The following is a 23,377-nucleotide window of genomic DNA, read 5'->3' on the forward strand; positions in this document are numbered from 1 at the left end:
GAGAGAGAACGGTGGTCTCTCTTTCTCGCTCTCTCTCATTTCGACGATTTCGACGACGATTTCTTTGACCACGAGGCGTTGCGCTTTTTGCGCCGCTTCTTCTCTCTCCTATTATCGCAAAAGTCTTCGTCACATTCGATTCGGAAATCATCAATTTTCACCGCCAAAAACGACGTCCCCGACGACGACAAAAACGACGGCGACGGCCACGAAGGCAGCACAAAGACCGATACAAATAAGGAGGAAGAGAAACAGAAGTCTCTCTTTTTCAATGAGCAGCGTGCCGTCGGGGGCGATTGGCCCGAGGGATAACAATAACAACAACGACCTTTTACCGAGGCATTCGCTCGTCCAACCACCAAATGTGGAAATCGACTACCAAAAATTCGAGAGCGAGTACCTCGTCCATGCGATTTCAATCGATCGAACGAAAGTCTCGAAAGCGACGAAAATCTTGAGAGGTTTTACGCTCGAGGAGAGAGGAATACAAGACGTGGTTTTGGACGAGACAGATCCGGAGAAGAGGAAGAGATTGGTTTTGTTGAAGCGAGAGAGCTTCGCGGCGAAAGCGGTGGCGGATTTTTTACCGGAGGATGTGAGGAAGAGGTTAGAGGACGAAGTTGGAATTTCGTTGGTGAGTGGTGATGGCAAAAATGACGAAGAGAACGAAGGGGTCGTGAAAGAGCACAGGATTACGTTAGATTATAAATATCACACGGCGGAGTACGTTTTGAAACAGCTCTTGCCAGACGGGATGGAGACGCCGAGCGCGTTTGAACAGGTGGGGCACGTGGCACACGTGAATTTGAGAGAAGAGTTTTTACCGTATAAATATACGATTGCGAAAGTTATCGCGGATAAGAATTCGAGAATTCGAACGGTAGTGAATAAAGTAGGCGCGATTGATTCGATGTTTCGAGTGCCGAATTGGGAGTTGTTATACGGCGACGCGGATTTGAAAGCGACGGTGAAGCAACACGGGTATTCCTTCGAGGTTGATTTTGGTAAAGTCTATTGGAATTCGAGGTTGGAAACGGAACATAAACGGTTGGTGGACGTGGAGTTTAAGAGAGGTGAGGTGATTGTAGATGCCATGGCCGGGGTTGGGCCGTTCGTTGTTCCAGCGGTGAAAACGAAAGGGTGTCGAGTCTACGCGAGCGATTTGAACCCGGACTGTTTCGAGATGATGCAAAAGAACGTGAAATTGAATAAGATTGAAGACTCGGTGAAATTATACAACATGGACGCGAGAGCGTTCATCAAATCGTTGTTAGAACCGGCCGCGGGAAAGAGCAGTGATGATGCGCCCGAGGAGATGTGGGCCCGCGAACTCTCCGCGTACGAGCAAGAGTTGAAAAAATTTCGAGAGAAGATAAAAGCGAACGAAAAAGGAAACGAGGAGGACGAGAAAGAAACCGAAGATAATAACACGAAGAAGAAATCAGAAAAGAAACGCAAAAGATTAGAGGAAACGTCGGTACCCAAACCAAACTGGTCGACAATGACCGCACGGGAGGAGGCAAAGAATACATCTGTGCCCCCAAGCGGAGCGACATTCGATCACATCGTCATGAACCTCCCGGCCACCGCGGTGGAGTTTCTCGATTGTCTCAAACACTCGTTCGATCGAAAGACGTGGGAGAATAGAAAACTCCCAACTGTACACGCCTACGCGTTTCGACCGCCAGGACATACCGATCGAGACGTCATTTCTCGAGCGGAAGGTCACTTGGGATGTCCGATTAAAAATGCGAAAGTGTTCGAGGTTCGAGACGTTGCGCCGAACAAAGCGATGGTGTGCGTCTCGTTCCAGATTACCGAAGAGCAAGCGTTTGGTTCTTCGCCTAGTTAGTTTAATACATAATATACTATTCCTATTGTCTCTACCTGACTATTAAATGCCCTCTGGTGGCGTCTCGCGCGGCGTTCGGCAGGTGCGCAAAACTGCCGACGAAGGCGACGTGCGCATCTGGGCGACAGAGAATGACCTCTGCGACGTCGTCTGCTCTCGATGTGTTCTTGGCGTTGTATTCCTCGAGGATGCTCGTCCACGCGGCGTTCGATGGGTCGGTGTAGATGGCGTAGTTGTCGCCGCCGTTGTCTCCTTTCTTCTTCGTTGTTGTTGTCGTTTTGGGCTGCTTCTCGTCTTTTTTGTCTGACGACGATGAAACGACGACGAGTTTTAATGCAGCGCCTTTAGGTAACATTTTTCGAGCTTCTTCCAGAGCATCTTCGTCTACGTTCACCGATGACGACGTTATCGCAAAGAATTGGCACTCGAAGTTGCTGTTTGAACCACCTAAATCGATCGTAGAGATAGTGCCTCCTCCTTCGTCGGCGTTTATTAACGCACAGTGCGGGATGCGTTTCCCCACGGCGAGGACGTTCGGATTTGTCGCTTTGACGCCTTTCGCGTACGAAAATCCAAGCTCCTCGTTGAGAAATTTCAACTTGAGCGTCTCTCCCGAGGTGCCGCACAACCGTTTCACCGCTTCGCGACGGTACTCTCCCAATGGATTCTTCTTATCGTTTTCGAGAAGCACCGTTTGCATGCGTCCGGCGCTCAAGATTTTTTCAAACGCAAACGATTTCAGCGCTTGGGGCACGGGCAACGCGTTGGATGCGAAAACGAGCGCATCGAGCGCGCGAGGTTCTAAACCTAAAGCTCTTGGTATCTCTAAAACGCGTTCGTAATTGCTCACGCTTAACGTTTTGTTTTCCGAGGCTATTTTTTTTCGTTCGTTTGCGTACGAGTTGAGCAGCGAAGAGGACAACGCGTCGTCATCGCGTTCATTTTGTATCGCAATGGCGAGTTTCCACGCTAAATTGTGCGCATCTTGAATCCCAGTGTTCATGCCAAAACCACCGGCGGGAGGGAAGGCGTGCATGGCATCCCCGGCGAGGATAATTCTCGGCGCTCGCTCTTCGTCAATTACGACATTCGCCACCGTCGCGTCCATCGTCCACGATTTTACGTCGAGTACTTCGATATCGTCAAGTGTAACGCCATTTTTATCACCAACATCAATACCACCACCACAAATCGCGTTTCGAACAAACATCTCGCATTTTTTCTTCGTAAACATTTCTTTAAAATCCTGAACTGGCGCGTGGTACGGCAACTGCAACGCGAATTCTCCCTCGCGCAAATCGTGCGCGACGACAACCCCTACGATGTTTTTATTGAACACGAAATACAACATCGCTTCGTTACTTTTCTCTTTAATTCTCTTCGCCAGCGAACGACTGACAAAGTGAATATTACCTAACGTTTGTGTCGGGAAAGATTTGTTGTTTCCTTTTTTCTTCGTTTCTATACCCCCACTATTCAATGTTCTCGCCACGACTGAACTCGCCCCGTCGCACGCGACGACGTATTTCGCCTCGAACACTTTGCCTGATTTCAAAGTCACTCGGCACCTATTGTTACTACCACCACGACTGCTACTCGAACTCTTTTCGCTACGACTACGCATCACCCTCTCTACTCGAACAACCTCGTCGCCTCTCACGAACGCGTCGTCATCATCATCGTCGTCATCATTCTCCCTCCTCTTCTTCGCCTTCTCCAATGCGTTTTCCCACAACATCGGCATCAACCGGTGCTGCGGGAAATGCGCCACTCCTTCCGTCGACGCCGTCGTCTCCCCAACTTCCATCCGTTCTGTTGCAAAGTGATCCACAGACCCGAGTTCTTCGTTCTTCTCGTCTAGGATACCAGTCACGTACCTAAAATGCCGCCAATTTACGACATCCGACATTTCCTCTCTAACGCGCGAAGCGACGGTTGTTTTCTCACCAAATCCGAACGCGTTTCGGTCCCTTAAAATCTCCATCGTTCTTCTGTTGATAAAGTGCGCTTTCGGATGTTTCGACGGCCCGTTCGAGTATCTCTCAATTAGGAGAACGTTTTTCACATCGAACGAGGATAACAAGGCGTGTAACGCGATTCCAGTTGGTCCTCCACCGACGATGACGACGTCTTTTGTTTTGTCTTGAAAAGCGTCCGTGACGTTCCCCGTGGTGACTTCGTCATCTCTGGTCGACGCGTGCGAAAACAAAGACGACGACGAGGAGAACTGTCTGTATTCGCTCATAAAATAACAAAAAGGATGATGATTTCTTCGACGTCCGCGAGAAAGGAACGCCGCGACCGCCGATCTAGCGGCGGTCATGGCATTACGCTTTTCCGGTGAAGAGTTCTGCTTTATAAAAGTGCCGCTTTTTTCCCCACTTTTAGACACTTTAGATACGGGAAGCGAAGAACGTTAAACGCTCGCTCTTTGGCGGTGGATGCGTCGTGGTGGTGATACGAATAATAATGTCGACAACAAAAACCTTATCGGTCCGAATCTTCCAACATTTAGTCCCGTACGCGCGCGCGCAACAGTTACAACACGCGATTCACTGCGCGAGGAAAAATGCGTTCGTCCCGGATACGCTTTTAATTCTGCAACACCCTCCGGTCGTGACGGTCGGGAAACGAAGCGAAGTTGGCATGAAGTCGATTAAAACGAGCGAAGAGAAGTTGAGGGAGTTGAAATGCGACGTAATTAAATCGGATCGAGGCGGCGACGTGACGTATCACGGACCCGGGCAAGTTGTCGTGTACCCCGTTATCCACTTGAGGGAGAAAAAATTGGGGGCGAGGAAATACGTGGAAAAGTTAGAAAACGTGATGATTGAAGTGGCAAAGAAATACGGAATTACGAACGCGAGAGGGCAAATGAAGAACGAGGAGGATGGTTCGGACATGTCTGGCGTGTGGGTTGGGAAGAAGAAGTTAGGTGCGGTTGGGGTGAAGATTAGCGGCGGCGTGACCAGCCACGGGTTCGCGCTGAATAGCGAGACGGATTTAGAGTTTTTCAGGGAACATATTTTGCCGTGCGGATTAAAAGGAATGGACGTGACGAGTTTGAAAGATTTAGTCGGGGAAGAAATGAAGATGGAACGAGTGGAGGTGGAGATTGTGGACGCGTTTGCGAAGGAGTACGGGTACACGGAGGTGTACACGAGACGATGTTAGCGAGAGAAACTTAAAAAAGTAGAGATCGAGAGAGAGTGTACGATTATTTATTATATGTAAAACGTTGTTGTTGTAATATTAATACCAGTTTTTAGCACGCGTGGTACTACATATACCACACAGTAATACTTTCACATTACAGTCTCCGTAAAATCCGTTATGAGCTTCTCGGTGACCTCGCGCAATTGTTCTCGCAGCGAACGGTCGCGAGAATGTTTTGAGCTCTGGAAAAAATTGCAATCTGCCAAATAATACCCGGCGAAAAAGGTTGCGTCTTCATGGAACGCGGCGAAGCAGGTTGTCGATGCGCCTTCCTCGACGGTTTTTATGAATGGCTTCGAAAGCTTTCGCAAGAGCCGGCCTTTCCACCCATTTTCGTGCTTTTTGGCCCCAGGAGTTTGGATGGCTCCCGGATGGACTGAAAAGAACAAAATTTCACTTTCGAAGGCGCGTCTCGAAGCAGCCGATAATGCTTGCATATCTCGGGTAAAGATAATCTGGGCGAGCTTAGATGTACCGTAGCTTCTCGCGGTGTCGGATTTTACGTGCGCATTTGCACCAGTAACTTTTGAGAAATCGATGCCTTTGCGATGCGTGAAAAAATGCACGTGGCTGCTCACCGAAACGACACGAGCGCCGCCCACAGCTTTACGCATCAGAGGAAATAACTCTCGAACAATCATCGCGTGCGCCAGATAATTGACTTGAAACATCTGTTCGTGTCCGTCGACAGTTCTTTCGAATTTGTCGCCTCCCATTACGCCCGCATTGTTGACCAAAACATGTAAAGCGTTGAAATTCGATCTCACTTTCAAGCAAAACTTATGCACACTTTCGAGCGAACTCAAATCCAACTCGTACGCATAAGCGCGGGGTTCTGAATCTTTCGGTAACAGTGAATTCAACTCTTTCGTGATTTTCGATGCTTCTGCGATGTTTCGACACGCAAAAATGACGTGTGCTTGATGTTTAAACGCCGCAAGGGCTGTTTCTTTACCGATGCCGCTGTTCGCTCCAGTCACAATGACGAGTCTATTCGATAGGTCAATATCCTTCAACACGTCTTCTGGCGTGGATTTTGAAGAGAATCCCGTTGGACCAACCCAACCTTTTATCGTGCCTATGGGCCAGAAGCACCTCTGCGGTGGGGGAAACGTTTTCATAAAATGCGTTTTTTTTCTCGCTCCTGTCTTGTCGCTTCAATTCTCCTCTTTTTTGCGAAAAAGCAAAATGGAAAAGCGTTTTTTTATTTCTACCGCATAAAAAAAGTATCTTTGACGCACAAATGCATTACTTTCTCTCTTTAATATCTCTCGTCCTTGTGTTGCCGTGCATCACAGCGCAAGTTATCGATGGTTCATCGACGAATGGTAACTTCTTAGAACGCGCGTTTGCGGAAATCAAAACCGTCGCAGAAGAATTTTCTAGATTTTCAACCAACAGCTCAGCTGTGTTTGGCGACGAATCACTCTTAGAAAAGCTCGCGAGATCACCACTCACAACGTCGTCTTCAAGCAGCAGTGGCGATGATGCATCTTCTTCGAGTGTAGAATCCAATTTGCAGAAATGGGTGGACGAAAACAACGAGTGGTTGAGCTCGTCTTTTCTTCTGAGAGACTTGAGCGACTCGTTGAGAAGCGCCGTCGAAGTGTGCAGACCGGCGGCGTTTGCGGAACCAAAGTTGATTCCTCAAACCGTAAAGTTTCCCAGTTACTCGATTATTTTGAAAGGCGCAACGTGTGAACTTTTCGAGAATGGCGAGCGTCGGTGCGAGGACGCAAAAATTGAACGCTACCAATCCCCGACGAGAGTAATTCCAGAGCGCGTGTCCCGGGCAGAATATCGAGGTCCAACCTGTAACATCCAAGCGTGCTTGACTGCCGGCTTATTCCCTGGCAAAATTCCTACCTCAGAATTAAATGATGGCGAACTACTCGACGATTTTACCACCGTCGTTACCTCCCGTTGCGGAAACCCAACCCAAAGAGTACTCGGCAAGACGACGTTTTCGCTTCTCACCGTGCGTTGAAATTATTGTTTGTTGTTTGCAACGTCACTCACTATCGTTCACACTCATAACTTCCGTGTATTCACCCGCTAATCTCTCCACAATACCATCCACGTGCGCTAATCCAACTACCATGACGATTTTTTCCGCATCCTTTTCTCTCTTAATCGCATCTGCCATTTCGTCGTCTCTTTGATGCACCATAGCTGACATTATGTTGGGAAATTGAAATTGCATGTATTTCTTCATTTGCCCAACCGCGTTCCTATTCTTCATCGCTTCCATGTTATCTTGCATCTCTGTTGAGTTAAATCCAGCTGCTGCCATTTTCTCAAACTCTTGAGGTAATGTCGGCCCGCCTTTTTTCTCCCCGTATACAAACCAACCGAAAACGTCCGCGACCGATACGCTCTCCCTCAACGCCTTGAGCGTCTTGTTCACGTCTCGATCCGCGAGGACTAATCGCGCGTTCAATCGCTCAGCTTCCCTTATCGCCACCCGAAATTCTTCGCCCGGTTCCATCCCGCTCGATTTTAAAGACGCGTAAAACGCTTTCAACCCAATCGCTAAACACCGGTCCAGAGCGCCCAAGTCGCGGTTCGAGGAGACATTTTTCACGATGGCGAGAAAATCTCCCAAGAAGCTTCTCTTCTTCTTTGTCTTCTTTGTCTTCTCTTCTTTGTCTTCTTTCATTTGCTCTTTCAGTTGCTCGAACCTTTCTTCGCACAGCTCGACTGCAATCACGTCCGGTTTCACCAATCGTATCAACTCCTCGGTTTCTCTCGCCGACGCTTTCGACACGTGCGACGTCCCGACGAGAAATATCTCTCGCGCTTCGTCGTTTTTGCGTAAATGCGCGACAGTTTGTTGCGAATGATAAGAAGAACAAGACGTCGAGAGGATGGAGGGAACGAGGGAACGACGCGTGTTGTTGATGTTGTGAGTGTTGGAGCGCGAGAGGAAAAGTCGGAGCATCTCCGCACACCACCGATAGCGGGCTTTAAAGTGAAGAATGTGTTATGAGTTGTTTAGCAGTTAGTTGCTGGAGTCAAATCTAGTAAATATATCATTCTAATGTTTCTCTCTCTCTCTTCTCTCTCTCTCTCTCTCTCTCTCTCTCTCTCTCTCTCTCTCTCTCGTTCTCTCGTTATCTCTCGTTCTCTTTTTGTTCTCTCGTATTGTTATTTTCTTTTCTCATGTTTAAGTCAATGCTGAAAACAGCAGACGACGACGGTGACGTTATCGCTGCTGCCTCTCTCCAACGCCTCTTGCGTCAACGCCTCGGCGGCTTCGCGACAGGCGTCTTCCGAGAATCGACCTCGCAAGATGGATCGACACAGCCTGACGGCGTCCTGGTCGCCGATGACGTCCCATAACCCATCCGTGGCGACGATGACGTTTTCAATTTCGTCGTCTAAGGTTACTCGAGCGACGTCTGGGGTTGCCGTGACGCCTTTGTTTTCTGGACGCTTAAAGTCGATGTCGCCGATGGCACGCGAGACGGCTAAAGCCGCGCGAACGTTGCGGCCTCGGTTTTCGGCGATGACGCGCCAGCAACCGCAGAATTCAACGCGGCCGCCTTCGTCGTAGACGCGCTTGCGCTCGCGCGGAAGCGAGGGTTTGTGATCTTCCGTTAAGGCTTTTGCGCGGACGTCGTGGTGGCCCACGGCGCGTTTGCCCACGACGATTCGGGTATCGCCGGCGTGCGCGACAAAGAGGTGGTTGGCCACGCGCAAGACGACCGAGGCTGTGGAACCGTCCCGTCTGTTTAAAGCTTTTGTACCGTCTAAGATTTCTTCGTCTAAATCGACAAACGATCGGATTAAGGAGCTCTTCACGCCGAGTTCAAACTCTTCGAGTTCGTGTTGCGGCGCGTCCGGCGCGATGCCGTTGGCGATGAACGCGCACTTTTCCAAGTGCGTGTGCATTTTCTCCTTGGCGTACGAGGCGGCCCAATCGCCGTTGTGCCCATCGTACACGCCGATGTACTGTTTATCGCTGATTATTTGTTCTTGTTGTCCGTTGTTCATGTTGTTATAGTAGTTGTTTTGACTCATTTTCCCGGCGCACTCAAATTTCCAATCTTCGATGATTGCGTAGCGATCTTCCATGTACGGTCGCTGTCCCTGCGCTTCGTACACGCCAAAAAGGACGCGCGCTGGAGGCTTCAAAGTTGCTTTGGGTTGTTTTTTTGCCAAAGTAGTCGATTCATTCGTCGCGCCGTCTACCGCGGATCGAACGGAACCGTCCGAGTGGCCGCTTCTATCCAAATTCGCTCCTCCGTCACTCTCGCTCGTTTGTTTCGATTTCGTCGTCGGCGAATCTACCTCTTTCTCTCCTTGTCGTTGGTTGTTTCGGTCGTGTGCTCCGACATCCACTTCTTCGTCCGTCATCAGCGCATCCTCGTCGTCTGTGGCTTCTAAACTGCCCTCCGCGCTCGAACCGCCGCCCATAGCTGCCAAATCCGGTTCCGCCCCGTCCAACGTGACCATCGACCGAACTCTCAATAACTTTGAATCCATACCTTCGGCAGGGCTCGGCGCTCTTGCCGCGTGCGCATCCAACGCAACTCTCGCAACTGCCGAATTCTCCGCAAACATTGTCGTTTGTTCTCCACCACCGTTGCCGAACGCGTCGTGCTTCGGCGGTTTGCCTTCGTTCGCGTTACTACTAATAGCATTGTTGTTATTATTATTATCATTATTATTATTGTTGTTCGCGTTGTTATTACCGCTCACAACTCTCTTACTCTTATTCAAATCAAACGTCGCTTGGTTCAAGTAATCCAACCTCGTCGTCGGACTTTCGCCTAAACTATTCGACCCATTCGACACGTTGTTCGCCATCATCATACCGATATCCTCGCCGCTCATCGAACCCAACTTGTTGTAGTTGTTATTCGTCGGCCTCAAGCTCTTTCTCTCTTTCTCGCCTTCTCTTATCGGAAGGTCCGAGGACGAGGACGGACTGTGCGAGTACGACGGCGCGTTATCGTCGTCGTCAATGCGGCGGTGATCGCTCTGAAACGGATTGTTGTGGTTGTTGTTATTCTCATTCATGCTGTTCTCCGCCATCAACCGGTCTGCCGCAATAACTGCATTACTATTAGTATTAAACTCCTCGTTGTTGTTCTTGTTGTTTTCCAACTTCTCCTTCTCTTCCTCCGCCGCCGCGAGTAAATCGCTGCGACTTCGTTTCCCTTGACTCGACGCGATGGATTGTCCGGAGCTCTCTCTTCTCATGGATGCAAAATCGACTGGAATGGGTTTAGTCTTTGTGGTATTATTCGTATCGTTGCGTTCTTCTTCTTCTTCTTTCTTGTCGTCGTCTTCTTTCCTCGAGAGGGGGGAAACGACAGCCGATGACGAGCGCAATCCTTCCCCGCGCGATGGATATTCTTCTTCAGACATAATACTTTTAAAATAATATGCTAATAAATACGTCGCAACAAACTCTCTCTCTGACTCTCTCTCTCTCTTTCTCTTTCTTTCTCTTCTCAAACGACAGCACCACCTCCGAGGTGGTGGGGGTGTGAGGCCATTTTCGTTTTCCCCTCTCCCCTTTCTGTTTTTTGGGGCTTGCTTCCACTGAAACCCTAACATTTAGGGTTTTCATGAAAAAAAACGCTTTGCCGTGATTTTTTTTTTCCTTTCACATGTGTGATCTCATTGAGATCAAAAACATCAGAACATCGGGTTTGTTTTATTGCTGAGAGCGCATATAAATGACGAAAGGAGACTTTGAAGATGAGAATATGAACAACAATAATAATCCGTACGATGTTTTAGGCATCAGTCGAACGAGTTCTTCGGAGAAAGCGAGGAAAGTGTTCCTGGAGAAGTGTAAACGTTTACATCCGGACAAAAGAAAAGTTCATGGAAGAGAGGAGGAGGAGGAAAATAACGCATCGTTCGAGAGGATGAAAGCGGCGTACGAGAAGATACTCGAGCGAGAGAAAGAAGAGAAGAGAGAGAAAGAGGGAGAAGAAAAACGAGAGGAGGTTTTGGAGGTGAACGATATCGAGTGCGGGCGCGTGGCGTTTCAGGAGAAAAAGTTTGACACCGCGATTGAGTTTTTCCAGAAAGCTTTGAGTTCGTCGTCACATGTGGAAAAAGCGAGAATTTACGCGAATTTATCCGCGTGTTATCTGAAAACGAACAAGTTTAAGTTGGCGTTAGAGCACGCGGACGCGAGTTTCGAGGTGTCCAAGAAGACGTTTCCGAAGGCGTTGTTTCGTCGCGCGGAGGCGTTGGAGAAGATGAGAGAGTATCCGCGCGCGCGAGAGGCGTTGGATCAAATGTTAAGGATGGACGCGACGTTCGTGGACGAGGTGCATCCGAAATTGCGAGAGCTGGCGGTGAAGGAGAGAGAGTACGAGAAAAAGTTGGCAAAGAGCGAACGCGAGAAGGAGAAGAGGAAGGAGAGAGGGAGAATGGAAGGGCAGCAACCGGGGACGATGCCGAAATGGGAGATTTCGAAGACGACGGCGCCGAGAGGAATGGATGATATTGATGCCGAAGAGGAGGAGACAAACGAAGAACGCGGCGTAGAAAAAGAAGAAGATGAAGGAGAAGAAGAAGAAGAAGAGTTGTACGAGAAACCTATGATTGACGGCATGGGATTGGAAGCGATTGAACAGATGATGACGTTGGCCCAAATTAAACGCGAGGAGGCAAAAGCGATGGAGTACTCTGACGATCCGGCACCTCTTGCACCAAAGGAGGAGAAGAAGAACGCGAGTAAAGATTTCAATTTTAAACGGTGCAAGATGTGTGGGAACGTTTGTAATGTCAGGATGATGTCCTGCTCATCGTGCTGTTTGTCTCTCGCGGACGCCTCGAGCTTCACGCCGGTGTACAATCTCCCAAAAGTTGCCTCGGGCGAGAACGGCGACGGAATGGAAGAGAACGACGACGAAGATGACGACGATAAGGACGCGTACGCATCTTCTTCGAGTGATGACGACGACGACGAGGACAACGACGAGATGATGCGTCAAGTACTTCCGTCGGTAGCGGCGACATCGGAGAAGCAAAAGAAGAGTCTCGAGGCGCTCGCGCGCAGACGCAACGAACGACAACAACAACAACAACAGCATCAACCGATAACCAACGAAGTCAAAAGCAAGGATGCTGCATCATCGTCTTTATGGTGGTGGCAAACGGACCCAATGTTTGCACCATATCTCGGTGGAGCTCCCGAACATAAGAGAGGATACGATCCATCGTTACAGAGCGCTTACGACGAACTGAAAATCCCGCTCGGCTCGGGCGAATCGCGAGTCCGCGACGCGTACTTGAACCAAATAATGGCGCGTCACCCAGACGCCGCCGGTTCGAAAAAAAAGCTTTTAAAAGCACAACAAGCGTACGAAACTATCGCGAAAGATTTCTGGAGGCACGATTCCGGATGCGCGAGTATGCGCAAAAAATTTGACCAAGCGCTCAAAAATACGACGACGGAAACGCAATCGTACGATCCAACTAAGAGGACCATCTTTGTTTCTCTCCGCGTCTACCGCGATTTAGAAGCCCAACACACGCTTCACTCTTTATTCGAAAATGCCAAGGACCCATCGCGCGTGTTCGTCGGCATTTGTTGGCAATACAAAACGGAAACGACCACAGAAGTCTCTTCGAAAACCGGCGAACGCGAACGGTGCGTCTGCCGCTTGCACTACGCGGTCAATCGCATAACCGCAAAAGCGGAGGAAGAAGTGGCTAAGATGAAAGGCGAACAAGATCCAGAAAAGTATTTAACGGTGGACGTGAGAAAAGTACAGTTGGAAGTGCAAGAATACGAAGACGAGAAGGAGAAGAAGGCGCACAACGCGCGCGCTATTTTCGACGGCATAAAAAACGAGAAGGAAAAGGAATGGTTGAAAAACGTGAGAGAAACGCACGTGAACTGGGATTCGTCGGATGGGCCGTGCTATTCGAGACACTTAGCCGATCGATTGTGGGGTGGCGAATCGCATATTTTATACGTCGACGCGAAAACGGCATTCGACGCCGATTGGGACGAAACGTTGTTTCGCGAGTTGGAAGAAGCGGAAAAGGATAACGAAGCAGACCACAACAATGATAACGGTGTCGTCTTAACCGCACATCCATTAGGGTACGATCTGGAAACTTCCCCCGTTTTGAATCCGGAAACGTACGAGACGGATCACCACGTGTTCATATACGGCAAAAGAATTTTTCCGTCGAAAGAGGAAAGAAACGCTCCGGCTATGCTCACCGCGCACGCGTTCGGGAAACATTTCCCGCACTTTTTCGCGTCCAAGTTACATGCGAAACCAGAGAGGTCGTTAAAATCACCATTCGTGTCGAATTTGTTCACGTTTGGTCCGAGTGAGGCGTTCATTCGAGATTGTCCGTCGGATGTGCACGCGCCGTTTTTGTATTTAGGCGAAGAAGTGTCTACGTCTATCAAGTTGTTTACCAAAAATTGGGACGCGAGAACACCTCCAATCGTGCCGCTTTTACACTGTCACGATCCGCAACACAGACGCGAGTCTTTTCTAGAAGACAGACGCAAAGGTCGTTTGTTATACGCGAGCATTTACGACGCCGGATACGGGACACCTCAAGCGGTCAATCGACGAACGCGGTTGAACGAGTACTCCTGCCGGCGTATTTTTCAAATCGTGTGCGACGGCGCAGTTTCAGAAGACGCCGCCGGCGGGAAGGTTATCGTACGCGATGACGATAAGTTTAACATCGGAAATGGAAGACGCGCGAAAGAGTTCGAATCATTTTCGGGCGTGTCCATTCGCGAAAAGCGCATCACCGAACGCGCGAAAACAGCCGGATTAGAGCGCGAAAAATTCGAGAAGAACGAGAAACGTAAGTGTAAGTTTCTCGTACCGATAAAAACGATCAGCGGGACATCGCAGGTAAAAGAGTTTTTATACGCGAGCGCCGTGAATGATGCCTTCTAACGATAAATCGTGTTTGTTGTGTGTGCCTGTACAAATCCACATCCGTCGTGTAGAAAGAATAATAACAATAACAATAAATAAGCAACATTAACACCGAATCAACACTACTTCTACAGCAATTTTTTTCTACGTAGACGAGGCCTCCTTCTTCACGCCTCCTTCTTCTTCTTATTCCCGCCGCTAACTACTTTCCAAAACGCGCCCATAATCATAAACCACCAGTACACGTTCAACATCGCCGGCACTGGCACGGTAAAGAACGCGAACGGCAACTGCCACCTCGGCACATTCTCTGCGAACCAATCCGCTTTCGCCATCGAGCGAACGTGATCCAACAAAGGCCACATCCTCACCCAAAAGTACACCCCGACGAAATTCAACTGCACGATAACCCCGTAAATGGTATCTAAAATCCCCATCCCAATGCATACAGTTCTCAACCCCATCGCGGCTTGACTCAACTCCGACCTCACGCCCCACGCGACGAAATACTCAAACGTCCCGTACCGAGTCGCCACCGGCCACATCAACAGCGGCAACACGTGGTGCATGATGTAAATCATATACTGTCGTCTCCCGTGCGCTCGGAGCATGTTCTTCCGATCGAAAATAGTCAACAACAAGAAATCATACATCAAATACCCGCACGACGCCGCCGTCGCGAGCACTGTCGTCCGTCTAAACGTCACCGCCTTCTTTTCTCCTCCTAAAACTCCTCCTCGCGTCAACAGGTTCAAAAATCCGCCAAACAGTCCTCCTCCTCTCGTGGTGGTTTCCAAGCGTCTCCCGACGTCAAATTTCCCGTTCTTTTTCATCGCGGACGGAAATCGTTCTAAACTTCCCCTGACGACTTGCCCGGCGAGTAAGCCGTTCAAAATTTGGTTCGGCGCGTGCACCACTTGCGCCCGTCGGTGTTTCGCAAGTTTCTCCCATTTCTTTTCGCCGAAAAGATACTTCGGGAAGATCGACGCGCTCATCAGATGTAAAAGTTCGTGCGTCAGAAACGAGAGGAAGGCGAGGGAAAAGAAATATCTCAAGATTGTTTCTTCCGTGTACTCGTGCGTGAGCACGTACGATTTTAAACAATTCATAACATTCATCATCGTGATGATGAAGTGTTCTCGTTTGTAGTACTCTGCGCGAAGAGGAAGGAGTCGTCGCGTATTCCGCGCGTGTTATTCAAACTACGCGCTCTTAAGAAAGGGGATTGAACTTTAGAAGAGAGAAGAGAGGAAAAATATTCCAAAAAGGAGAGCTTTTTCTCCAATGTGTTTAGGGTTTATTTGTTGCCCTAAATACTGGAGAAAAAACCATCTCAGAAAAGCGAAAGGCTTCTTTCTCTCTTTGTATATCTCTTTCTTCTTCTTACGACGAGGACGAGGAAAACCGGCTGAAACGATGAAATGACGACATGAAAGCGTCGTCAATATCGTTTGCTTTTTCTAAGCGCTCCTCCTCGGGGGCTCTTCTTCTTTATCTGTTTGCGCGAAGAGGAGGAGGAAAAGAGAGAAGGATTCTAACGAACGTGCATCACCCGCTTCAGATGAGAAGAATTTCGAAGATGATGATGACGACTTCTTCTTCTTCTTCTCACGACGAAAAGGAGGAAAAGGAGGAAAAGAGCTCGGAGAGCAGTTTTAGGAAAAAGAAAAGGAGGGCGAACAAAACGAAGGGACCGCACGCGGCGACGAGAGAGGAAAAGAAAGCCGGAAAATTTGCCAGAGAACATGTTGCTGATTTTACTAACGGTATTGGTGATGATATTGCGAATAGAGACGACGACATCGCGTTCGCGTTGGACACACACAACCGAAGGATTTTATACGTGGCCAGACGGACGAGCGACATAAAAAGTTCCACGTTCAACTTAATATGCGGGTTAAGAGAACTCGCGTTTGAAGCGAAGGAGAGTGGACGGGAAAAGAGGAACTACGGGGACACGAAGTGCAGAGAGAGGATGTTCGTCGTGCGTAAAGGAGGTGGTCGCGAGGATGATACGCGTTTGGAAGAAGAGGCGAAGAAGAAAACGAAGGTTTTGACGTTGTCTGAATTTGATCGAGCGGTTGTGAAAGTCGGTCACTCGAAGGTGTGCGTCATACAGGAGGAAGAGATGGAGGAGGTGGAAAACGAAAATGACGACGAGGGAAGAGAAGGCGTTGGATACGAGTGCGTGGACGTGACTGAGTTTAGCGAAAGAGCGTTGATGCGAGGCAAAATCGAATCAGATAGAATGATTGAAGATGAGTTCGGGAGAGCGGAAGAAGCACAAAATTCTTCGTATCCGAGCGACGCGGATGCGTTCTTCGTTCGATTTTCCTCGAATTCAAACAGAAGCCAAGAAGAATCGAAAGGAGACGAAGAAGAAGAGGAAAAAGAAGAGCGCTTCGAGCGCGCCTCTCACAGAAATGTCGTCGCCGCGCTTCGAGACGACGCGACCGGTAAAATCATATCCTTGGCTAAAAACACAAACGGAGGGAACAAAATCTTGCACGCCGAGATGAACTTGCTCTTGAACCACGAGAAAACCGGTACGAAGAAAACGCTCCTCGTCACTTTGCAGTGCTGCCGAATGTGCGCGGCGTTATCGCAGCGCTACGCAAACGAGTTGAGCGAAGTTGTTTATTTACGCGCGGATACAGGTCCGTTGGCGAAAATGACCGCGCTGCAAATCTGCGAGGAAGGAAAGTTGCGCGAGAGAAAACACGCAGAGTGAAATAGAATTTGATGAATTGTTATAAAGGCGCGAGCGCTTTACTCGTATTGTGTAGGTATTGAAGTCCTTCTCTTTGCCTCATAAGAAACCATGCTCCTGCGCGTGAATCATCATCGCGCCATCGATATTAAAAACAAGAAGGACGATGATTTCAAAAAGAAGCCGAGCAAAAAAGCTCTCGTCGTAAAAGGCTTTCGTTTTGGTGCGTCTCGTTCTTTTTCTTCCTTAAACTCGTCGTCATCGCGCTCATCCGATTTATCCACTTTTAGGGAAACTTGCGCGGAAGAGGATGACGATCGAAGAAGAAGAAGACAAAAGAGAACAAAAACCACGAACTCTTTCCTCCTCTTCGTGAACGCAATGTTCTTAAACGCAGAACCCGCATTTGCGAGAGAGATTTTAACCGCCACGGGTGAAGTCTTCCAAGGCGGGCCGACGGCGCCGGAAGGATTCGATTCCGGGGCGAACTTTGTGGTTGTTTTCGTGACTGTGCTTCTCGCTGGGTACGGGATGGTGACGTCGTTTGAAAATCAAGCGGAAACGACGGAAGCGGCGACGTTAGATCGAGTGAGTAAGCAGAAGGAGTACATGGAGAAGTACGCGGGGAAGAGTGGGCGTTTGGGGATGGTTTCTTCGTCGATAATGAGCGATGATGGTGATGACGACACGAAGAGCGAGGAGGACGGGGCGAAAGTTTTGGAGGCGCGAGGATGCGTCGGCGTGGTAAAGGTCCTCTCCGAAGAGACGTGCAGAGAGCTGTTGGAACACATCAACTCCGCAATCGCGAAAGATTCCGAGGACAGAACCAACCCAAACTTTGGAAACGTGTATTCGCGGAAAAATAGGTTTGATTACAAGTTGGATTTGAAACAGCCGACGGTGCGCAAAGCGGTCAAGGAGGCGAGCGCGAATTTGAGACAGATCCTCGCGAAAACGTGCGGGAATAGAAAGATAGGCGGGACGAGTTCCGACGAAAACCAAATTGAACTTCTAGAACTCGCCGCTTTAGTCTCGGATCCGCAAAGTTCCAGACAACCGGTTCACCCGGATACGAACTACCGCCAAAACCTCTGCGCCGTGACCACCTTCATCGCCTTGCAAGACGTCTCCGAAGCCATGGGTCCTACCTTATTCATCCCGGAAACGAACACGTTAGAGGCGCACAAATCTTTCCAAGAGAACTTAGAACTCGGAGGTCCAACCTTGTTAAAACCAAACGTCAAAGCGTTGCTTAAAACCGGCGATGGTTCCGTCTTTGACTCGCGACTGTTACACTGCGGTACCGAAAACGTCAGCGAGAGTAGACGGGTGTTGTTTTACATCACCTACGGGCCCAAAAACGCCGAGAATCCAAACCGAGGGTTTAGCACTATTCGAGAGGAATTTCGGGGGAGGTACACTTTAGAGGACGTGTGCGCGTAATATAGACGTTTAGCAGAGAGAAAGAGAGAGTTGTGATTTGTAGTATATAGATTTGAGCTTCGCGTCGCTCGATTTTTCCTCCTCACAAGTTTGCACCATGCGTTCGCCTTTAAAGACGAATACCAACAAGAATAAAAAGTTTCTCGCAAAGTCACCACCATTACCACCACCAGGTGTGCGTCACGACGACGACAAAAGTAGTATCAATAAACAACCTCTCTCCTCGGTCGAATTGAGGTACTTAGACTACTTGAAACGCGAGCTACGCGTCGATTTGCGCGGGTGTACGATTGGATACTTTCGAAACAGAAACGGAGGAACCGTTTTCGGCGGCGGCAATGAAAGCACCACGAGTCAGTCTTCGAGATACTACCGAGGGTGCGTGGCGACGGAGGATATTAAAGAGGGCGCAGTTATTGTGTCCGTACCGGACGATTCGGTTTTATTGGCGGAAAGTTTGTCCGCGTGCGCGTCGGCGGTCGTGGAGTTGAATTTAAGGGACTGTCAGAAGGTTGTTAAGGAAACGGAGGCGGTCGGGCGGCATCGCGGAATGGTGGAGGAAGGGGAAGAAGAAGAAGAAGAAGAAGAAGAAGAAGAAGAGAGAGCGGATAATGGCGAACCGAGGTTACAGCGAGAAGCTTTAGTGGTCGCGGTAACGTGTGAATTAGCGTTAGGTAAAGAGTCTAAATACTACCGGTACTTGGCGACGATGCCGAGAGTCGAAAAATTTTCCGATTGTTTGCTCTCGTGGACGGAAGCCCAGAAGGAACGTCTCAGAGGGACGGATTGCTGGACGAGGTTTAAATCGTACGCAGACGAGGAGAGCAAAGAGGTGCCGTCTCTGACCCAGTTACACTTTGAGGAGGTCGCGAGACCGTTTTTTGAGGCCATCGCGAACGGCAAAGGGAAGGTTCCGAAGACGTTGAGAGAGGCGATTGGGCAATTATTGAAGAACGAGAAGAGGAATAAAGAGAGAGAGGTGAACGTGGAGATGATGATGTCGAGTGAAGACGACGACGATGATCGCGGGAACGTGAATAATAATAATAATAATAACACTAGCAAGAAACGAAAAATGATGAAGAACAATAACATGAATAAGAATAGCGAGGATGATAGCGAAGACGAAGAAGACATCTCGTCTTCGAAACCGGCATCGAACGCGTCGGAGGCGTCCCATAGTCATTCGCTCGCGCGTTTGTATCGAGATGCGGTAAACATAGTCGCCTCGTATTCATTTACTCTCGGTGAAGATGAAACGGAAACACAAGCGTTAGTGCCATTTTGGGACATGCTAAACCATGCGCATCCGGCTTTAGCCTCGGTAAAGCTCTCCCACGACGCTTCTACCAATCGCTTGAACATGATTGCAGTTCGCGACATTCGCAAAGGTGACGAAATCTTTAATACTTACGGCGAATTATCCGATGGTGAATTGTTGCGTCGGTACGGGTTCCTACCCACCTCCAGCCGTAACCCGCACAATTCGGTTACGATATCTTTCAAAGAGCTCTTCGCGGCGTGCGATAAAGTCTACGGATTTGAGAATCCACGATTTGTGAGAAAGAAAGTCTTCGAGCTAACTAACGAAGGTACAACGAGTCGATTTAAGGTGCACCCGAACGGTCGGCCGTCGCGAAAGCTGATTGCAATCGCTGACGCCATATTCTCGGTCGAAGAAGACGATACCGACGACGAAGAAGAAGAAGAAGAAGCGTTCGAACTCGAAAAGAAAGACACCCGCGCCAACGAGATCACCGAAGCGTTAAACCTCGTCGCCATCCGCGCACTCACTCCAGGCAAACGCTACCCGACCGCTCGACGCGAAGCGTTCAAATCCATCCAAACGTTACTCGACCACGAGTCGAGAGCGAAACCGAGCCAAGTCAACTTTCGGGAAAACCGCGTCGATCGAAGACGCGTGACGATGGCTTTACGCGTCCGTCTGAGCGAACTTAAAACGTTCTCCATGCTCAGGAAATGGTTGAGAATGGGTAGAATGAAGAAATGGTTGTTGTAATACTGTTACTTAATAATGAACCGATCGCGCGAAGACCGAAAAGTCTTTATCCATTTTCACCACATTTTCCATAAAATCCTCCTCACTTCTACATTGTGTCACACGCGTATTTTAACTCTTCATATATATTATGTTTTTCATCGAGTGAGAGAGCTCTTCCTATGATAAGAATGGCAGAGGAGGAAGAACAGGAGGGAAAGAATCCACCTTCAGTCCTCCTCGTGGAGGCCATCTCGGCGGACGACAAAGACGACGCGTCGATGATGCAAATGATGATGACGACGAACGTGTGCGCGTACATTTCCTACTCCTACGCTAAAGTCATTAACTTCGCGGCGCGAGCCGTGCAAACGTGGGACCCACCACTCGACGACGACGCGTCGATGATTGAAGGGAAGAGCAAGGATGATGATGAGGTGCCGATGACGGAGCGACAAAAGGCGAGAGGGAAGGCGTGTTTAGGAGGAGGGCTGATTTCGGTGGTGGTGATTGCTTTGTGCGGGTTGGTGGTCTATCGCGGAGGAGGAGGAGGAAGACCTGGGACGGACGGAAGGATGTACTACTACGGGGGGTCTTCGTCGTACGAATCTGAAGTATCGAGCGGCGCGTCCGGTGGTTGGTTGGAGCAAGCGAGGGCGTTCTTGAGCAACGCGACTGGGGTGGAGGCGATGTTAGGGACGACGGATAACGAACACATGTTTCCTACGATATTGGAGGAGATACACGAAGACGCGTCGGCGTGCGACGCCAGAATTCGAGCGGCGCAAGTTCCGTATTTTTATAATCGACACTGCGCGTATCTGGGACGTTTAACGTCCGCCAACGCCGGCGAGGAGAGAAGGGATGCTTTGTTTGAACATTTAGCGAGAGATTTAGAGAGCCGATTCGCGAGGAATTACATCGCGTTTCTCGCAGAAACGAACGCGTATCGCTTGCGAGGCATGGGGAAGACCGATTGGGGGGTGGATGAAGACGCCGAGGAGAAATTAGGGATGTTTCCTTCTTTAATAAGAGAGGCGTTGGAGGAAGACGAGGAGAAGAAAGCTTCGGGGATACTCGCAGAGGAAAGCGTGGAGGAAAAGATCGAAGAGGCCGTCGTAGATACGTTAGCAAATAGCGAAGAGAAGAGAAGGAGCAGGAGAGCGTTGCTCGGTAGAAGTAGAAAACGCGCGCAATCCCGCATGTCGAAACATTCCGCCCATTTAAGGGACCTCGTTCGCATCGGGAACAACAATCATCTCGTCATATTAGCAATTGGAGCGAAAGAAGCGCCATTCGCGTTAGCCGCGGCGAGAGCGCTTCGGAAAAACGCTGTCCCGGGAGTGGCGAGAATATTCGAAGGCTCGCCGGAACAATTCTTCGCGTTGGAGCAAATGAAACTGGCTTTGCCGAACGTAAAGGATGCGAAACGATTGCGATTAGTCTCGAGTTTTGTCGGGAAGGCGAGGAAAACGAAGCAAGTGAGCAAAAAGGAAGTGTTTGGCTCAATCGGTGAAGCCGATTGGGGGCGGACGCAATATTTTGGTTCCGGTTTAGACGAAGAAGGAAAGCGAAAAGGCACGAAAATTGAGCTGTTACAACTGTCGCCTCGAGAAGCGATGGTAGGTGGCATTCCGATCATCTTATCCGCTGCGGACGAGCTACAGAGCGGTGTTCTCGATGGTTTGAGCGCGACTGGCGCGCTAGGCGACGGTATGCCTTCGGTGATCATCATGCGCGCGCACGCGTTGGGATTTGCCCCGGAGTTTAGTCAAAGATTTCCGTATTTCGTGTATGCCATCGCTCCTGGAACGCAACCGGACGAGGAAGAGAACAAGGACGAACCAGAATCGATAGAATTGTTTCGAGTGGATCATTTAGTGTGGTCGAAAGAGCTCGCGAACGTGGCCAAGCAAAGACGCGTTTTATTAGTCGCGTTTGCCAAAGATCGGTTCGAACCGTTTCGAAAGTGGGCAAACGATAGAGGTTTGTTCGCGTGCGGCGATTGCAACACGGGGACGTGTGACGTGACGACTAGAAGCCAAGAAGACTCGAAATGTGCGGAACTTGAGAGTCAGAAAGGCATGGACCAATGGGCCGAAGAGCTGAGGCAGTTGGTGAGAATGCGTGAAATAGGCTTTTAATGCTATTTACGCTTGTGTGCTTTGCAATAGTTTAATTGATTAGAAATCATCGATTGAGATCATCGGCGGATCTACGCAGGTGAATTTCCCGCTCATCCCGTACGTGCCCGCTCTCCGAACGATCCAAATCTTTGTAATCGCTTCAACATTTATCGTTCCGTTTATGCGCACAAACTCTTCGTTAATATTTCCATCGTTCTCATCGTCGTCATCGTCGTCGTCGTCGTCGTCTTCTTCTTCTTCTTTTTCTTCTTCTGTATCATCTCCTTCTTTCGTATTAGTATTAGTATTAGTATTAGTATTATCATTACTTTCATTCACCTTCTCGTCGACGTTCTCCTGATGTTCGCCCCGGTCTTCTTCCTCGCTCGTGCTCTCGTTCTCAACTTTATTCCTATACTCGTCCAAAACAATCTCCACGTCTCCATTGAGCCGTTCCGTTCTTAACTGCACGATGTAAAAAAATCCTTCCTCGTCTTTGTGACACTCGTTCAATTTTTTCTTCATCGCTCTCAGCGAAGAACACGCTTCCGTGCTGCCAATCTGTGCAAACTCCTTCGAAACGTACGTTTTTTTCTTCCTCCGATTTTCATGTTGCTTACTTTTCGACCACAACGAAGAAGAACTCACACTGCTGTCCGCGTTCTCCGTCAGCGGCAGTTGCGAGTGAAAATACTGCGCCTCGCACGCGTGATACAACGCCGTCCCTTCCTCGCGCTCCGCGAGTCGCTTTGCCACTTTTTCTGGATCAGCGGACTCCTCCTCTTCCCCGGGGGGGTGCAAATCTAAATCATCTAAATCGTGCGGCGCGGAATACACGCCAGGAAACGCGCAATAGCGGCGATAGAGTTCGTCGTTGCACAAACCGACGACGTCGGAGGCGTCTAATCTTTGCATATTTATTATATTAGTAGTGCTGCGAGAGGTATGCGCTGTGAAAGTAAGTGCAGTTGTATTTAAGTGTTTTGACTTTTTTTTCAAGTGGTAAAATGAAGCGTTACGAGTGAAAAGAAAGGAAAAAATTGGACATCATCACGCTTTAGAGCGCATATCGATGGAGTTTTTATGCGACAAAGATGGACGACGATTATACGCACTTTCATTCTACGTGTAATACTTTGA

General features: G+C 49.2%; 13 protein-coding genes across 13 annotated transcripts; 7 read left to right on the forward strand and 6 right to left on the reverse strand.

Annotated features, from left to right (window-relative positions):
* Positions 1 to 271: 271 nt before the first annotated feature.
* On the forward strand, positions 272 to 1,852 carry Bathy03g03770 (tRNA (guanine-N(1)-)-methyltransferase; the record flags this gene model as incomplete). Its single annotated transcript, XM_007513881.1, has 1 exon — positions 272 to 1,852. The coding sequence occupies one exon, from the start codon at positions 272 to 274 to the stop codon at positions 1,850 to 1,852; it is 1,581 nt and encodes a 526-aa protein (XP_007513943.1).
* Positions 1,853 to 2,182: 330 nt separating this feature from the next.
* Bathy03g03780 (predicted protein) lies at positions 2,183 to 4,097 on the reverse strand (the record flags this gene model as incomplete). The annotated part of the gene is made up of 2 exons (XM_007514371.1): positions 2,183 to 2,236; positions 2,376 to 4,097. The coding sequence occupies 2 exons, from the start codon at positions 4,095 to 4,097 to the stop codon at positions 2,183 to 2,185; spliced, it is 1,776 nt and encodes a 591-aa protein (XP_007514433.1).
* A 224-nt stretch (positions 4,098 to 4,321) lies between these two features.
* On the forward strand, positions 4,322 to 5,026 carry Bathy03g03790 (lipoate-protein ligase B; the record flags this gene model as incomplete). Its single annotated transcript, XM_007513958.1, has 1 exon — positions 4,322 to 5,026. One exon carries the CDS (start codon positions 4,322 to 4,324, stop codon positions 5,024 to 5,026), a length of 705 nt encoding a protein of 234 aa, XP_007514020.1.
* A 131-nt stretch (positions 5,027 to 5,157) lies between these two features.
* Bathy03g03800 (predicted protein) lies at positions 5,158 to 6,189 on the reverse strand (the record flags this gene model as incomplete). Its single annotated transcript, XM_007514189.1, has 1 exon — positions 5,158 to 6,189. The coding sequence occupies one exon, from the start codon at positions 6,187 to 6,189 to the stop codon at positions 5,158 to 5,160; it is 1,032 nt and encodes a 343-aa protein (XP_007514251.1).
* Positions 6,190 to 7,079: 890 nt separating this feature from the next.
* On the reverse strand, positions 7,080 to 8,009 carry Bathy03g03810 (predicted protein; the record flags this gene model as incomplete). The annotated part of the gene is made up of 1 exon (XM_007514015.1): positions 7,080 to 8,009. One exon carries the CDS (start codon positions 8,007 to 8,009, stop codon positions 7,080 to 7,082), a length of 930 nt encoding a protein of 309 aa, XP_007514077.1.
* Positions 8,010 to 8,239: 230 nt separating this feature from the next.
* Bathy03g03820 (predicted protein) lies at positions 8,240 to 10,444 on the reverse strand (the record flags this gene model as incomplete). The annotated part of the gene is made up of 1 exon (XM_007513871.1): positions 8,240 to 10,444. One exon carries the CDS (start codon positions 10,442 to 10,444, stop codon positions 8,240 to 8,242), a length of 2,205 nt encoding a protein of 734 aa, XP_007513933.1.
* Positions 10,445 to 10,758: 314 nt separating this feature from the next.
* On the forward strand, positions 10,759 to 13,977 carry Bathy03g03830 (glycosyltransferase family 60 protein; the record flags this gene model as incomplete). The annotated part of the gene is made up of 1 exon (XM_007514162.1): positions 10,759 to 13,977. One exon carries the CDS (start codon positions 10,759 to 10,761, stop codon positions 13,975 to 13,977), a length of 3,219 nt encoding a protein of 1,072 aa, XP_007514224.1.
* Positions 13,978 to 14,126: 149 nt separating this feature from the next.
* Bathy03g03840 (predicted protein) lies at positions 14,127 to 15,077 on the reverse strand (the record flags this gene model as incomplete). The annotated part of the gene is made up of 1 exon (XM_007514102.1): positions 14,127 to 15,077. One exon carries the CDS (start codon positions 15,075 to 15,077, stop codon positions 14,127 to 14,129), a length of 951 nt encoding a protein of 316 aa, XP_007514164.1.
* A 311-nt stretch (positions 15,078 to 15,388) lies between these two features.
* Positions 15,389 to 16,690, forward strand: Bathy03g03850 (predicted protein; the record flags this gene model as incomplete). Its single annotated transcript, XM_007514348.1, has 1 exon — positions 15,389 to 16,690. One exon carries the CDS (start codon positions 15,389 to 15,391, stop codon positions 16,688 to 16,690), a length of 1,302 nt encoding a protein of 433 aa, XP_007514410.1.
* Positions 16,691 to 16,780: 90 nt separating this feature from the next.
* On the forward strand, positions 16,781 to 18,112 carry Bathy03g03860 (predicted protein; the record flags this gene model as incomplete). The annotated part of the gene is made up of 1 exon (XM_007514336.1): positions 16,781 to 18,112. The coding sequence occupies one exon, from the start codon at positions 16,781 to 16,783 to the stop codon at positions 18,110 to 18,112; it is 1,332 nt and encodes a 443-aa protein (XP_007514398.1).
* A 97-nt stretch (positions 18,113 to 18,209) lies between these two features.
* Bathy03g03870 (predicted protein) lies at positions 18,210 to 20,132 on the forward strand (the record flags this gene model as incomplete). Its single annotated transcript, XM_007514179.1, has 1 exon — positions 18,210 to 20,132. One exon carries the CDS (start codon positions 18,210 to 18,212, stop codon positions 20,130 to 20,132), a length of 1,923 nt encoding a protein of 640 aa, XP_007514241.1.
* Positions 20,133 to 20,302: 170 nt separating this feature from the next.
* Positions 20,303 to 22,220, forward strand: Bathy03g03880 (unknown protein; the record flags this gene model as incomplete). Its single annotated transcript, XM_007514222.1, has 2 exons — positions 20,303 to 22,097; positions 22,150 to 22,220. 2 exons carry the CDS (start codon positions 20,303 to 20,305, stop codon positions 22,218 to 22,220), a joined length of 1,866 nt encoding a protein of 621 aa, XP_007514284.1.
* A 74-nt stretch (positions 22,221 to 22,294) lies between these two features.
* Bathy03g03890 (unknown protein) lies at positions 22,295 to 23,152 on the reverse strand (the record flags this gene model as incomplete). Its single annotated transcript, XM_007514258.1, has 1 exon — positions 22,295 to 23,152. One exon carries the CDS (start codon positions 23,150 to 23,152, stop codon positions 22,295 to 22,297), a length of 858 nt encoding a protein of 285 aa, XP_007514320.1.
* Between the last annotated feature and the right edge of the window lie 225 nt (positions 23,153 to 23,377).

This window comes from Bathycoccus prasinos, assembly GCF_002220235.1.
Source record: "Bathycoccus prasinos genomic : Chromosome_3".
Taxonomy (NCBI): Eukaryota; Viridiplantae; Chlorophyta; class Mamiellophyceae; order Mamiellales; family Bathycoccaceae; genus Bathycoccus; species Bathycoccus prasinos.